This window comes from Barbus barbus (genome assembly GCF_936440315.1).
Source record: "Barbus barbus genome assembly, chromosome: 20".
Classification (NCBI taxonomy): Eukaryota; Metazoa; Chordata; class Actinopteri; order Cypriniformes; family Cyprinidae; genus Barbus; species Barbus barbus.
Window position 1 is genome coordinate 10,486,154 of NC_136748.1, and position 15,869 is coordinate 10,502,022.

The window sequence follows — 15,869 nt, forward strand, 5'->3', positions numbered from 1 at the left end:
TCAACCAAGGACTGAGTCCTTTGTTCGAAAAATATCCCATACACAGGAAAGGATGCATAAGTGTAGCCTTCGCTCTCTTCGCGCGCTAAAATCACCCACAATCCTATGCGCGCAGCTTTGCTATCTTGCTCAAAAATTCTAAATGTCGGACGTTAGCGGAGTCGGAGCGCCAACGGGGCAATATGCGTTCAAATGTAAGTATATTTACAAATTACAAATTACTTAAAAAAAAAACATTTTTGTATTAAAAAGTATTACTACCGTATTGATATTATAAATTCTAGAAATTACGTTATTGATAGCTAACTGAACCGGACCTGTCATTTCATTTCACAATTATTAGCAGTCACCGGCATTTCTTTAGTAAATAACTAACTTAGTTAAGTTGTCCAGAGTAAAAGCGGACCGTTTCACTGACGTAATGACGCAATAACGTGCACTTGCTAGCCTGTTCCATTTACGTGTTCTCCGAATGCTAAAGAGGAGCCTCGCCTAGCCTCTGAAGGAAGTGACTTGGAAGGACCAGTCCTGCCAAGGACGTATCCTTGACGTTGAGAAACACCTTCTGTCTCACAGTTGAGGTGTACCTACGATGGAAATTACAGGTCTCTCCATTCTTTGTAAGTGGGAAAACGTGAAAAATCGACAGTGTATCAAATACTTATTTGCCCCACTGTACATTTGAGTTTCAATAAATGACCATCCATACAGTATGAATTCTGGGTATCTCTTGTTCTTTGAAACCACAATAATGGGAAACACTGCTGACTTGGCAATGATCCAGAAGACGAACATTGACGCCCTCCACAAAGAGGGTAAGTCACAGAGGGTCATTACTGAAAGGGGTGGCTGTTCAAGGAGTGCTGTATCAAAGCATATTAAATACAAAGTTGACTGGAAGGAAGAAATTGGGTAGGAAAATGTGCACATGCAACAGGGATGACCGCAAGCTTGAGAATACTGTCAAGCAAAGCCGATTCAAACACTTGGGAGAGCTTCACAAGGAGTGGACTGAAGCTGGAGTCAGTGCATCAAGAGTCACCATGATCAGACATCTACAAGAAAAGGGCACTTCTGAAACAGAAACGTCGTCAGAAGCATCTTACCTGGGCTAAGGAGAAAAAGAACTGGACAGTTGCTCAAGAAAATCAAGGTCTTGGGTCTGGAGGAAGACTGGAGAGGAACACAATCCAAGCTGCTTGAAGTCCAGTGTGAAGTTTCCGAAGTCAGTGATGATTTGGGATGCTGTGACGTCAGCTGGTATTGGTCCATTGTGTTTTCTACCAGGAGATTTTAGAGCACTTTATGCTTCCATCCGTTGACAAGCTTTATGGAGATGCTGATTTCCTTTTCCAGCAGGACTTTATCACCTGCCCACAGTGCCAAAACCACTTCCAAGTGCTTTGCTGACCATGATATTACGGTGCTTGATTGGCCAGCAAACATGCCTGACCTGAACCGCATATGGAATCTATGGGATATTTTCAAGAGAAAGATGAGAAACAGTCAATCCAACAATCCAGACGAGCTGAAGGCTCAATAGTGCCTCAGCAGTGCCACAGGCTGATCGCTTCCATGCTACACCTCACTGATGCAGGAATTTGTGCTAAAGGACCCCCGACCAAGTATTGAGTGCATAAATGAACATACTTTAAAGAACTTTAACTTTTCTGTTTTGCAAATCCTTTTTTTGATTGCTCTTAGGAAATATTCTAATATTTTGAGATACTGATTTTTAACTTTCATTCTAATAATCAATTAAAACTAAAAAACTTTTTGAAGTGTTTTACTTTACATGTAATGAATCTAAAATGAGTTTCACTTTTTGAAATAACTTACAAGAAAAAAATGAACTTTTTCACCATATTCAAATTTTCTGATATGTATGTGTGTGTGTATATATATGTGTGTGTGTGTGTATGTATGTATGTGTATATATATATATATATATATATGTATATGTATGTATATGTATGTATATGTATGTATATGTATGTATATGTATGTATATGTATGTATATGTATGTATGTATGTATATATATATGTATATATATGTATATATATGTATGTATATGTATGTATATGTATGTATGTATGTATATGTATGTATATATGTATATGTGTATATATGTGTATATATGTGTATATATGTATGTATATGTATGTATATGTATGTATATGTATGTATATGTATGTATATGTATGTATATGTATGTATATGTATATATATATATATATATATATATATATATATATATATATATATATATATATATATATATATATATATATACACACACACATTATACACACTCACCTAAAGGATTATTAGGAACACCTGTTCAATTTCTCATTAATGCAATTATCTAATCAACCAATCACATGGCAGTTGCTTCAATGCATTTAGGGGTGTGGTCCTGGTCAAGACAATCTCCTGAACTCCAAACTGAATGTCAGAATGGGAAAGAAAGGTGATTTAAGCAATTTTGAGCGTGGCATGGTTGTTGGTGCCAGACGGGCCATTCTGAGTATTTCACAATCTGCTCAGTTACTGGGATTTTCACGCACAACCATTTCTAGGGTTTACAAAGAATGTTGTGAAAAGGGAAAAACATCCAGTATGCGGCAGTCCTGTGGGCGAAAATGCCTTGTTGATGCTAGAGGTCAGAGGAGAATGGGCCGACTGATTCAAGCTGATAGAAGAGCAACTTTGACTGAAATAACCACTCGTTACAACCGAGGTATGCAGCAAAGCATTTGTGAAGCCACAACACGCACAACCTTGAGGCAGATGGGCTACAACAGCAGAAGACCCCACCGGGTACCACTCATCTCCACTACAAATAGGAAAAAGAGGCTACAATTTGCACGAGCTCACCAAAATTGGACGGTTGAAGACTGGAAAAATGTTGCCTGGTCTGATGAGTCTCGATTTCTGTTGAGACATTCAGATGGTAGAGTCAGAATTTGGCGTAAACGGAATGAGAACATGGATCCATCATGCCTTGTTACCACTGTGCAGGCTGGTGGTGGTGGTGTAATGGTGTGGGGGATGTTTTCTTGGCACGCATCGTTTAAATGCCACGGCCTACCTGAGCATTGTTTCTGACCATGTCCATTCCTTTATGACCACCATGTACCCATCCTCTGATGGCTACTTCCAGCAGGATAATGCACCATGTCACAAAGCTCGAATCATTTCAAATTGGTTTCTTGAACATGACAATGAGTTCACTGTACTAAAATGGCCCCCACAGTCACCAGATCTCAACCCAATAGAGCATCTTTGGGATGTGGTGGAACGGGAGCTTCGTGCCCTGGATGTGCATCCCACAAATCTCCAACTGCAAGATGCTATCCTATCAATATGGGCCAACATTTCTAAAGAATGCTTTCAGCACCTTGTTGAATTAATGCCACGTATAATTAAGGCAGTTCTGAAGGCGAAAGGGGGTCAAACACAGTATTAGTATGGTGTTCCTAATAATCCTTTAGGTGAGTGTGTGTGTATATGTGTGTATGTATGTGTGTGTATATATGTATATGTGTGTGTATGAGAAATCATGTAGCTTGAGTTTTTATTTTTATTTTTTATGAAATGATCAGAAAAACTTGAGTTTTGCTTCGTGGACTAAACTGTATAATGGCTGAAAAAGTTATTTAGGTTTGCACTGAAGGACAGGGGGAACTATGCCATATCTAGGAAGGAGAACAGAGAATGTTTGGTACTTTTGTCTTTGATTGGCACCTCTATCAAATCCACCCAGAATTCCGTAGCAACTGCTTAGAAATACCTGGTAATCACCACATGCAGTGTGGTAATAGGCCACTTTATTTTAACAAAAAATCCTTCAGGTTCAAAATCTATTTTTTTTTCCTTCTGCCCCAGTGAAATTAACTTCTTACGTAATGCCAAGCAGTTCAGTTGCTTTATGTGGCTTCTTTGAGACTAGTGTGTGTACAGTATGTGTATTGTGTTTCTGCGTGTGTCGTAGTCTGTGAATGACACGCTGCATGTCTGCATATGCTCTGTGACTTCTCTCAGGAAACGACCTTGAGGGTGTCCTCTCCTCCTCCTCGTGTTATGGGAGGGGCGAGCTGTGGGAAGGGAAATGTGATCAGGGCACCAACAACTCTCTTCCGCTTGGATAAAACCTGTTGGGATTTTTCATTTTTCTCAACCCTTCAGATAACAGCGATGGAAATGATGGTGGTGGTTGTGATAAAACATCACGCCACAATTGCCGTCATTTATAACGTATCGCTTCTTAACGGGAAGAGCTATTAGTGTCACGAGTGTTTTAATGAGCTCTACAGACTGAAAAATTAGTTGGCAGTAGAAGATTTTAAGCAGTTTTTGATGCTTTTAAACAGCAGAGGCTTTCGTTAGTGGTATGTGCTCTGAAGGACAGTAATATGGGCAGAAAAGGTCCCGGGCCATATCTAGGGTGCAGAATATGGAGACTTGGGGGTGACAAGTCCCTAACGAAAGGTATAAAAAAAACTAAAAAAAACTCATTAGCTTAAGTCAAGTCAAGTCTGCTTTATTGTCAATTCTTCCACATAAAGCAGACTTGACTTGACTAAAGCTAATGAGTTTTTTTTAATATATATATATATATATATATATACACCTACACCTTTCATTAGGGACTTGTCATCCCCAAGTCTCCATATTCTGCACCCTAGATATGGCCCGGGACCTTTTCTGCCCATATTACTGTCCTTCAGAGCACATACCACTAACGAAAGCCTCTGCTGTTTAAAAGCATCAAAAAGGAAGGGTGACTGTATAGATTACGCCATGATGCTGATTTATGTTGTGAGCTTTATTAGTGCGGACCTAGTCTCGTGTAGCCAGACCTTCAGACTGACGACAGAAGGCCTGGCAACTTTGGCCGCTTTGAATGGCCAAGGCCCATCCAAGAAGCCATATGACTGACAAGTAAAGCAACCAGTCACGTTTCGTTTTGTGCCGAGTCCTGTTTAGGTGAGTGGAAATGTCTCCACAATGATAGACCAGTGTGTATAACTCTCGGACATATTTTAAAGATTATATGCCGTGAACTTTAAATTTTTCACATACTTTTTGAAAATCCAGCATTTAGTTTATCCTGATAAGCGCTCGTCGTCACAGTTGTAACTTTCTTCTTTCGTGAGGGGGTTTGGCGCCGCGGTGACCATTTTTGTTTCCAGGCGGAACATTAAAGAACGCAACACACATCTCTCCCGGAAATCCTTTATAATCTAACCAATCCGATGACGACTTCGAAACTCCTGAAGTGTTTCCAGCTAAGTATGCCATATGCATCAGACATACAGCCAGCAATCCGTGGGCGTCTGAGGCTGAGACTAGTGCGGCCCTGACAGGCAGCATTTTGTCCCATTGAGGATTATTTGACCTACAGGGCTGCCTGGGTCACAAACAGGGCTGCCATGACAGAATGTACTGACGTGTGACCTACCCTTCCATGTGTTTGTGGGGGTTTAAATGTTTGGTGAGATTGCACTAACAGAAGGCCTTGGAGGCATATAAACCAGATTTAAAGGGATGTTTTGGGTTCCATATGAAGTTAAGCTCTATCAACAGCATTTGTGGCATAATGTCAGTTATCACAGAAAAGAATGAATGATGCATTTATATAGTGCTTTATTGTGTATTGCTGTACACCCAAAGCGCTTTACAATTATGGGGGGGGGGGTCTCTCCTCAACCACCACCAATGTGCATCATCCACTTGGATGCGATGGCAGCCACAGTACAACGGCGCCAGTGCGCTCACCACACACCAGCTACAGGTGGAGAGGAGAGAGAGGATTGTAGCCCAGTTTGTGCTGTTTACAGTGTTATTAGACTTTAGCCATTTATATTTTTATAAGCAACTGAAAAAAGCACAAATGTCAGGGCATGTCGAAAGTTCTCCAGGTCCCCAAAACACCCTCAGAGGGTTAAGCATTTATTAATAAAATGTTATAGCATAGGAATATAGCCTGGAAAGAAACGCGTATTAGCTAGAGCTTTAAGGAAAGGAATGTTACCGTTGAATGATGAGTTGCAGATGCAGCGAAGGAGGCATCTTAGAAGAAAGTCTCGAAGGAGAAAAATTTGAAAATGGAGGACTTTATATAGGAATCTTAGGGAATTTCCAGACCTCATGACATCAAGACATTGGAATCCACCTGCTGTCTATAAAGGACTGAAGTATGAAGAAGAAAATCAGATGCTGGTTCTGTGTGACAGCTTCTCCGGTGCCGGCGACCTTGCCAGTGATTCCTCTAGACCAGAGGTTCCCAACCTGGGGGTCGCGACCCCCACTAGGGGTCTCTAAAGATTAGTGGTGATTAGTCTCTAAAGAAAGGTGCCGCCAAGCTCGCTCTAGTTTGACCACAAGATGAAATTCCCGACAATGAATATGAATGAATTAGAGGTGTGCGGTATGATGATTTTTGATCGTGGACGATAAAAATGTGCTACAACGCATAGTCAAATACAGTTCTGGCTCTATATACTGTACAACACGACATGCAGCAGTAGAGTTACTCTGACAGGACACTGCACTTATTCGCGACCGCAAAAGTACATAATTTGCATACAAGCCTCACTGGTTAAATGTTTAATTTGCGCGCTGGTCTGACGTGCGCTTTTTCTGAGCGCATACACCTGAAGCACGCGCACTAAAAAGCCTGTCTAACAGTGCCTGATTACTCAACTAAGTTATCTTTTGAAAAAATTGTATGTTAAAATAGGGGTCCCTGAAAACAAGGTTGGGAACCACTGCTCTAGACTACCGAGCTTGCAAATTTATATACCTTTTGTTTTTATTTCTGTATTTTTTTTATATATTAGTATTTTATTTGTAATGTATTTAACCAATATACAATAAAACTATATTTAATTATAACTAAGAAGCTTGCCTGCCTGAAATCTCTGATTTATAGACTTGAGCAGAACAGACCACGGAGAAATCTTCTGAGAAAATTTACATGCTTATAGGACAGGACCGATTTGACTTTCTTTAACTAACCTGAGAATAAATAAAATAAGGTAGAAGGTGTAGGGGATTTAGCACCGCAAAAATGTGTGTGTGTGTGTGTGTGTGTGTGTGTGCTGTCAAACAATTAATCGCGATTAATCGCATCCAAAATAAAAGTTTTTCTTTGCATAATATATGTATGTGTGCTGTGTATAGTTATGTATATATAAATACACACATGCATGTATATATTTCAGAAAAATTTTGTTTGTATATTAATTATATAATATAAATTATATGAATATAAATATAGATGTAAATGCATGCACTGTAAAAAATCCAATTAACAAGATGTTGAAAGGGCAAAAATAAATTTTATTGATTGGGCTTAGTTGAGAAGACATTATATTAAGTCTGCACAAATATTAAAAACATTAAATGAATGTTTATTTTCAAATCCAGTCAACATTCAGAATGCTAAATGTTGACTAAACTAATAAAAACAAATCCAGCCAACACTGAGATCATTCCGTACATGCACGAGCCTGAGTGACTTCGCAGGAGAAACAGCGCCACCATCTCGTCAACTTCAGGTGTCAGGTAAGAGCCACTAAATAAATTGAATTTTTTTTAGACTTAATGTAACGAGAAAATCATGCAACATTTTCGATTTCTTTTTTTTTTTTTAGTGGACATTTAGAAAGTGTTTTATGAGTTGTATATCTGAAGAAAAGTGGATATTTGTCAATTTAAGGCGTCAGGTTAAGTCCAAGTGGCACTGAATAAATATTTGTAAAGTTAATGTTAGACTGAATTTATCAAATTCAAATTTATTAATCAAATTCGTATATTAAAAAGGTGTAAATGTTTAATTTAAAACTTATATATTTATACACAAACGTACAACATGTATAAAAACATTGAATAAGCATTATATGTCTGAGGGAAATTTAAGTTAAGGGAATGTGGTCTTTCACCTCGTTTAATCCATAAAACACTTAGTCAAAAGCTGTGTTACTATAATGAATTTTAGGTAGTTTTGGTGGGTTGTACGATATGTTTGGGTTTCCGTGCCGTGCAAAGATATGAAGAGATCACGCTGTCTTTCTTTTATCAGCCATTAATCGATATCTTATGAAACGTGTAACTTAATGTAAACCACGGTAATGTGCTCATTTGAAGTTAACATGGCCGTGTTGAATGGGTTTTTGCGTGTGTAAACTTTTGCAATGTACCGTGAAGTAAAAAGACGACATTAAACGTGACCAATAACAACAAGCCACGGTGAAATGTCGCTCTTTTCAAATGGACACGGCGTTTCTGTTCTCGTGAAGGCGCTTCGGAAGAGAGGTTCGTCGTTCCGAATGAAAATGAACAACTGAATCGTTTCACAAGGCCGTTCAAAGCGTCTCAGTCAGTTCCCTAAGTAGTGAATCACTAGATCGTGCACAAGACCGTGGCTCTGTAAACACTGGAACAATTGATCAATCAATTTGTAAAACGTCACCACTGGTATTTATCAACAACAGGCAGGACCGTTATATTTTTATGCCATTTAAGGTAACTTAGCCCTATAATATGAAATGTTCATGTTCCATTACAAATCCAGTCAGCATCAATGTTGTGCAATGGATTGTGGAATGGATTTTTGCCAAAAAAAAAAAATGGTTGCAACTTCTGTTTCATCACAAATTTAATCAACTGATATTGATACATTGTAAATTATTCATAAGGCATTATTTTATTTTTTTATTTTTATTTTTTTACTTAATGTACTTTTCTTTCTCCATCAGGGTATGGCCAAAGGTTTCATTGGTGCTTTGTCATTGCAATATTTCAGATGCAATCCAGTCAGTTCTTCCAAGACACCAAAAACTGGCACGTGACCAGACCGCTCCACTGCAGCTACATACTGTGTGTACTTTCAAGACTAGGAGTTTGTGTTCATTCCAGGTAATGTGTGTAAATGTTTAGAGTTTTTACTACAATTATTATGTGCTTTATTGTTCTCAGTTCTCATCTACGCTAATATTAGTCTGTTTCTTTCTTATTCCGAGATCACCATAGCCACCCAGATCCAGTCTGTATGCAGATCAGTTGGTGGATCAGCACATAGAGATGACCTCGACAGCACTGAATGTCAGCGGAGCCAATGACGACTAGATGAGCCCCAGAGACAGATCCCCTCCAAAGACCTCATTGGCCATCGGAACAAGACCACGAGAACCAGACAAGTCCTCTGCACAATCTGACCTGTGTTGCAGCCTAGAATTAAACCACGCCATGCTGGTTTCGTATGGCCAGAGGAGAACTGCCCCCGACTGTGCCTGGTTTCTCCCAAGGTTTTCTACTCCATTTCTGTCAGCGAAGGAGTTTTGGGTCCTTGTTGTCTTTGACTTGCTTATTTAGGGACGCTTGGCTGATTGCACTGACATTATTGGAAGAGAGCTGAACTGGATGATGTCAACACTGAATCACCAATGAACTGACTTTAACTGGAAAAATGACTAGAAAATATTGAAAAATGTCCTCTTACATTATTGACAGAAAATAGTTTGTCAAGTCACCTTTATTTATCCAGTGCTTTATACAATCAGTATTGTATAAAGCACTGAATAAATAAAGGTGACTTGATTTTATATACTGTAACACCTGGTTCATTTTTTTTTTTTTTTACTTATACCTCATTTTAAAGATATAATTGTGAACAGTAGTAATATTTGTAAATGTGTGTTTGCTTACATTTTGTTTAGCTTGTTTAGTTTTTTCTTAGTTCATTAAACAAAGTTTAAACTGAATATTACAGATGTAATGTTTGTCAACTGGAGCTTTAAAGGGATATTCACCCAAAAATGAAAATTTGCTGTTAATTTACCTGTATAATTGACCCTTGGGCCATCCAAGATGTTTTTTTTTCTTCATTCCTGTATGTTTAGTCTGTATGAAAAATTTCATAAATGGAGATTGTTTTTAAATAAAGGCTATTATGTGTTGTAATGTGTGTTTTTAGTGATTGATTAAACACCAGTTTAATTAAACTATAAAAATGTTTATGTAGTTCCCCAGCAATTTCTTATGATGCCCAAATAATAAATCTTAGTTGAGGTAACACATAAAACACATGGAGTAAATGACACAATTTTAATTTAGAAAACTACAGCAAGTTGTCAATGTTTGACCAATTAAAAAATTTTAGTTGAATGGACTATAAAACAGCTAAAAAAAAAATTTTGCCAACTAAAAAATAACAATTCCGATAACACTTAAGTCAAAAATTGACTGAACGTAATATTTCAGTGGAACTAGTTACTAAATAATTAGTTGAAACTGCTTGAAATTTTTTACAGTGTGTAAGTATTTTCAAAATACATAAACACAACACACACAATGCAAACAAAAACTTTTATTGTATGCGATTAATCCAGAGTAATTGTTTGACAGCATTTACAGTGTGTGTGTGTATATATATATATATATATATATATATATATATATATACACACAGTGGTGTGAAAAAGTGTTGGCCTTCCTGATTTTTTTTTTTTGGCATGTTTGTCACACTTTAATGTTTCAGATCATTAAACAAATTTAAATATTAATCAAAGATAACACAAGTAAACACAATATGCAGTTTTTGAATGAAGTTATTTATTATGAAGGGAAAACCAAATCCAAACCCACATGGCCCTGTGTGAAAAAGTGTTTGCCCCCTAAACCTAATAACTGGTTGGGCCACCCTTAGCAGCAACAACTGCAATCAAGCGTTTGCGATAACTTGCAATGAGTTTGTTACAGCGCTGTGGAGGAATTTTGGCCCACTCATCTTGGCAGAATTGTTGTAATTCAGCCACATTGGAGGGTTTTCGAGCATGAACCGCCTTTTTAAGGTCATGCCACAGCATCTCAATAGTAGTAAACATAGCTAGTCTCATGGTGCATGGCATGCCATCACAAACTTTATAAGTCCCACTCGTGATTATGAGCTCAACAAACTCAAGCGATCGACTCCCATTGCTTTCATATGCAACTTTTAACCACCACATTCCTATTCACGATCATTCATGAAGGCAGCACCATTGAAAACAGACAGAGCCAATGGTAGCTTTAGCATCATTAACCTTACAGAGTGCCAAGAAGCTCTTTCAGAAGGGCAATTTCGAAAACAAACGTGTGATACTTACTTTGTCTGGAGCTGACTTTCGCGCACGAAGTGTTGGTATTGATCTCTACACGTATTGGGGATGTTACCGATTTTTTCTGGGACATTTCCATAGACAATGAAACTTGACCACAGTGTCCTCAGCGGCTCAGATGGAGGGAGTCTATGGAGACTCCTATGTTCGTTAGGGCATCCCAAAACACAACACTTGAAATGCCTCTTTGGCGCTGACATTGTATATCTCCAGCAGCTACAGCAAGTTATCAGTAATGGCAGAGGCGGACCACAGCTTCTCACTCAGAGCTGTGTTTATGCTTATAGGGCAGCGTCACAAATGGCCGGGACTTTTTCCCCTCTGTGACATAGGGAACAGGGGGAGAATGTGAAGCAGTTCATTCTGAGAGACTGTTTATGATTTTTTAAGATTATTAAAAAATGAGTGAATGGATTTTTACCATTATAGGCTGATTGTTTTCACACACTGCGGCCACACAACTGTTCAAACCTTTTAAGTGATTTTTGCATAATAGGTCCCCTTTAAAAACAATGTTCCTCAACGTCAAATTGCAAAGGCTTTGCAAATATCATCTACAAATGCATAACATCATCAAAAGATTCAGAGAAATTGGAGAAATATGTGTGTAAGGGACAAGGCCGAAGGCCTTTGTTGGATGCCTGTGGTCTTCGGGCCCTCAGACGACACTGCATAACTCATCGGCATGATTCTGTCGTTGACATTACTAAATGGGCCCAGGAATACTTCCAGAAACCACTGTCGGTAAACACAATCCGCTGTGCCATCTGCAGATGGCAACTAAATTTCTATCTTGCAAAAAGGAAGCCATATGTGAACATGGTCCAGAAGTGCCGTCATGTCCTGTGGGCCAAGGCTCATTTAAAATGACCTGTTTCAAAGTGAAAAAGTGTTCTATGGTCAGACGAGTCCAAATTTGACATTCTTGTTGGAAATCACGGACGCTGTGTCCTCCGGGTTAAAGAGGAGGGAGACCTTCCAGTGTGTTATCAGCGTTCAGTTCAAAAGCCAGCATCTCTGATGGTATGGGCGTGTATAAGTGCATACGGTATGGGCAGCTTGCATGTTTTGGAAGGCACTGTGAATGCTGAAAGGTATATAAAGGTTTTAGAGCAACATATGCTCCCCTCCAGATGATGTCTATTTCAGGGAAGGCCTTGTGTATTTCAGCAGGACAATGCAAAACCACATACTGCAGCTATTAATAACAGCATGGCTTTGTAGTAGAAGAGTCCGGGTGCTGAATTTGCCTGCCTTCAGTCCAGATCTTTCACCTATAGAGAACATTTGGCGTATTATTAAACGAAAAATATGCCAAAGACAACCACGAATCTTCAGCTGCTGGAAACTTATATCAGGCAAGAATGGGACCAAATTCCTACACCAAAACTCCAGAAACTCATAACCTCAATGCCCAGATGTCTTCAAACTGTTTTGAAAAGAAGAGGAGATGCTACACCATGGTAAACATGCCCCCGTCCCAAATCTTTTGAGACCTGTAGCAGGCATCAAATTTGAATTGCTCATTTTGTGCATAAAATTGTAAAATTTCTCAGTTTAAACATTTGTTATCTATGTTCTATTGTGAATAAAATATTGGCTCATGTGATTTGAAATTCTTTTAGTTTTCATTTTATTCAAATGTAAAAAACGTCCCAACATTTCCGGAATTCGGGTTGTATAACTAAATTGAGCGTACCCTTGGCTGTGATGAATGTCAGTGTGTGAAATAATAATGTAGTCCCATGCACTGGTGACCATGTGTACTACATATACAATGTGTTTTTTCCTGCATTATGATGAAGTCACTTGTCCCCAAGTATTTTATATTCTGTTGCTCACACATTCCAATCAATGCTTGGAATCTTATGCGGGTCTGGTTTTACGGACTGTACCATCAGGTTTTTATCTGGATCATTCTTATGGTAAGTGACAACTTGCGCCAAAGTGACTTTTTCTTTCTCATATTCAATGCAGCCATCCACGAGTTCCCAGAGGATTTATTCACCAACAGACAGCGTACGCAAGGAGCTGTGCTTCTACACATATTTGCGGTAGGAGAACTTTGTGTGCGCACGTCAATCAACATCTAGCCTTGCTCACCAGTTGACCTTGTGATCCAGGATAAACGGTGCTTGTCTGAGAATTTTATGACAATTATAAATAGTTTGTCAGCTCTCTGCATCATTTATGACTGGTTATGAGTGTGCCACTGGGTTCACGGCACTGAAACCTGTCAACAACTGCTTATAGAACAGAAAACCATTTAGACATGCAACTTGAAATATTTCTGCACATCAAGCCCATTATTGTGCATCTCATTCTTGTCTATCTTCCCATTTCAGGCTCTATATATGTTTCTGGCCCTTGCTATTGTCTGCGATGACTACTTTGTGACCACTCTAGAGAAGATCTGTGAGGTGAGAGTAAATTTGCTGTGGCAACGGTGAGCTTCCAGTTCCCGGAATCACTTTGACCTGTTCTTCTAAACCTGCTGAGGGCAGTGTTCTTATTATGCACAATCCTTTAAAATCTATTACTAAAGGTTATAGTTACTCAGCTGATTTATTTATTTATTTATTTGAATATCTGTCAATTACTCAGCATTTAGTGTGAAAATATCCCTAAAAATGTGCCTGAAACGTGCCTGGGCAAAATGACACTTAACCCAGCCTAATTATACAGCATTCCTTAAAGGAATAGTTTACTCAATGTATTTACACATTCTCAATTTTAATTTTATTTATTTACTTCATGATGTTTGAATCCTGCTTTATTTTTGTGGTGTAGCAATTATTATTTATTTTTTTTAAGAGTTTTTATGCAAATGTTTTAAATGTAAGGACAGCGACTGGCTCCAGCAAGTCATATACACTGTCATTCAAATGTTTGGAGTCTCTTTTTTTTTTTTGCAAGAAATTAATACTTTTATTCAACATACATGCATTAAATGAATAAAAAAAGATAGTAAAGACTGACATTTGTTACTAAAAAAATCATCAAATTCATCTATTCATAAAATAATCCAGAAACATGAATCCAAAAACATGTTTACACAAAAACTGATGATTTGATTATTTTATTTGAGCAGCAAATAAAATTATTTGAGCAGCAAAAATTGAACTTTTAGTGCAGGAGCAAATTAGCATATTAGAAAGATTTCTGAAGGATTATGTGACACTAAAGACTGGAGTATTGATGCTGAAAATTTAACATTGCTATCACAGGAATAAATTATGATTGAAAATATTAAAATATAAAACCATTATCTTCATGCTACTCTCTTCCAGTTCACAGTGTAAAAAAGTAATGACTAAAATCATTTTAGAATGAACTGTTCCTTTAAGAGCTGCTAGTCATTCAAACAACCCAATTACAGTTTTGCACATCATTGGTGTCTATTTAGACCTTTTAATTATGGCCTCCGCACATCCTCTGTGTGATTCTGTATGTTCCTCCCATCCATCAGAATCTGCACCTGAGTGAAGATGTAGCAGGAGCAACCTTCATGGCAGCTGGAAGCTCTGCCCCCGAGCTGTTTGCCTCTATAATTGGTAAGCCACACATACATGTACTTGTACAGTATGTGCATAAGTCATGTGTCAACAGATGCTGTGGATCAGGACACTCTTGCTTTGTTTTGCAGGTGTGTTCATAACACATGGAGATGTGGGGGTGGGTACCATAGTGGGCTCAGCCGTGTTCAACATCCTGTGCATCATCGGCGTGTGTGGGATATTTGCGGGGCAGGTCAGAATCTCTCTGAGCTCTATATACACCTCTCTTCCTTTGGAGTTGCTGCCACTTTTGACCTTTTCATGTTTTCATCTGAGCATTGCAATGTGAAAATTACACTACAGGATTGTTTTTTTCCCCCTCCTTACTCTTATTTCAAACAATGGTTTATTTTCAATCAACGTTTATTGGCCAGGTATGCATTACATACAAGGAATTTTCTGCTGGTATGAAGCATCCCACAAACACACACGCGCACTCACACACACACAAAAACAAAACAAAAAAAGCGTACAATATTACACAAGACAGAACATAGAAAATAAGAAAAAATATTAATACTAATAATTTAAATGATAGAATTTGGAGTCTTTATGGCTACTGGAAAAAAGCTATTCTGAAATCTGGTAGTTCTCGTTTTAACCAGACTATAACGCCTTCCAGAAGGTAAAAGTATGAAAAGATTGAATGCACGATGTAAAGGATCACGGACAATCCTCTGAGCCCGTCTCTTAAAAAAGTGAAGTGACATACTGCCAAGTATGGTGACCCATACTCGGAATTCGTGCTCTGCATTTAACCCATCCAACGTGCACACACACAGCAGTGAACACACACACACACACACTGTGAACACACACCCGGAGCAGTGGGCAGCCATTTATGCTGCGGCGCCCGGGGAGCAGTTGGGGGTTCGGTGCCTTACTCAAGGGCACCTCAGTCGTGGTATTGAGGGTGGAGAGAGCGCTGGACGTTCACTCCCCCCACCTACAATCCCTGCCGGCCCGAGACTCGAACCCGCAACCTTTGGATTACGAGTCCAACTCTCTAACCATTAGGCCACGACTGCCCCGTGACAAGTACATATCTTGAAGGGAGGGTAAATCAGTCCCAATAATGTGTTCTGCCATTCTCACTACTCTATGAAGCCTTAACTTATCCCGCTGAGTAGCAGAGCTGTACCAAA

The 15,869-nt window shown here is 38.7% G+C and overlaps 1 protein-coding gene across 1 annotated transcript in view; it reads left to right on the forward strand.

Moving 5' to 3' along the window:
- LOC306886438 (sodium/potassium/calcium exchanger 4-like) overlaps positions 1 to 15,869 on the forward strand; it is a 62,442-nt gene that overhangs the window by 32,311 nt on the left and 14,262 nt on the right. The window contains exons 3-6 of the mRNA XM_079443541.1: positions 13,145 to 13,221; positions 13,513 to 13,587; positions 14,637 to 14,721; positions 14,814 to 14,917. Coding sequence (XP_079299667.1) covers positions 13,145 to 13,221; positions 13,513 to 13,587; positions 14,637 to 14,721; positions 14,814 to 14,917 — 341 coding nt within the window. The remainder of the gene's footprint in view (positions 1 to 13,144; positions 13,222 to 13,512; positions 13,588 to 14,636; positions 14,722 to 14,813; positions 14,918 to 15,869) is intronic.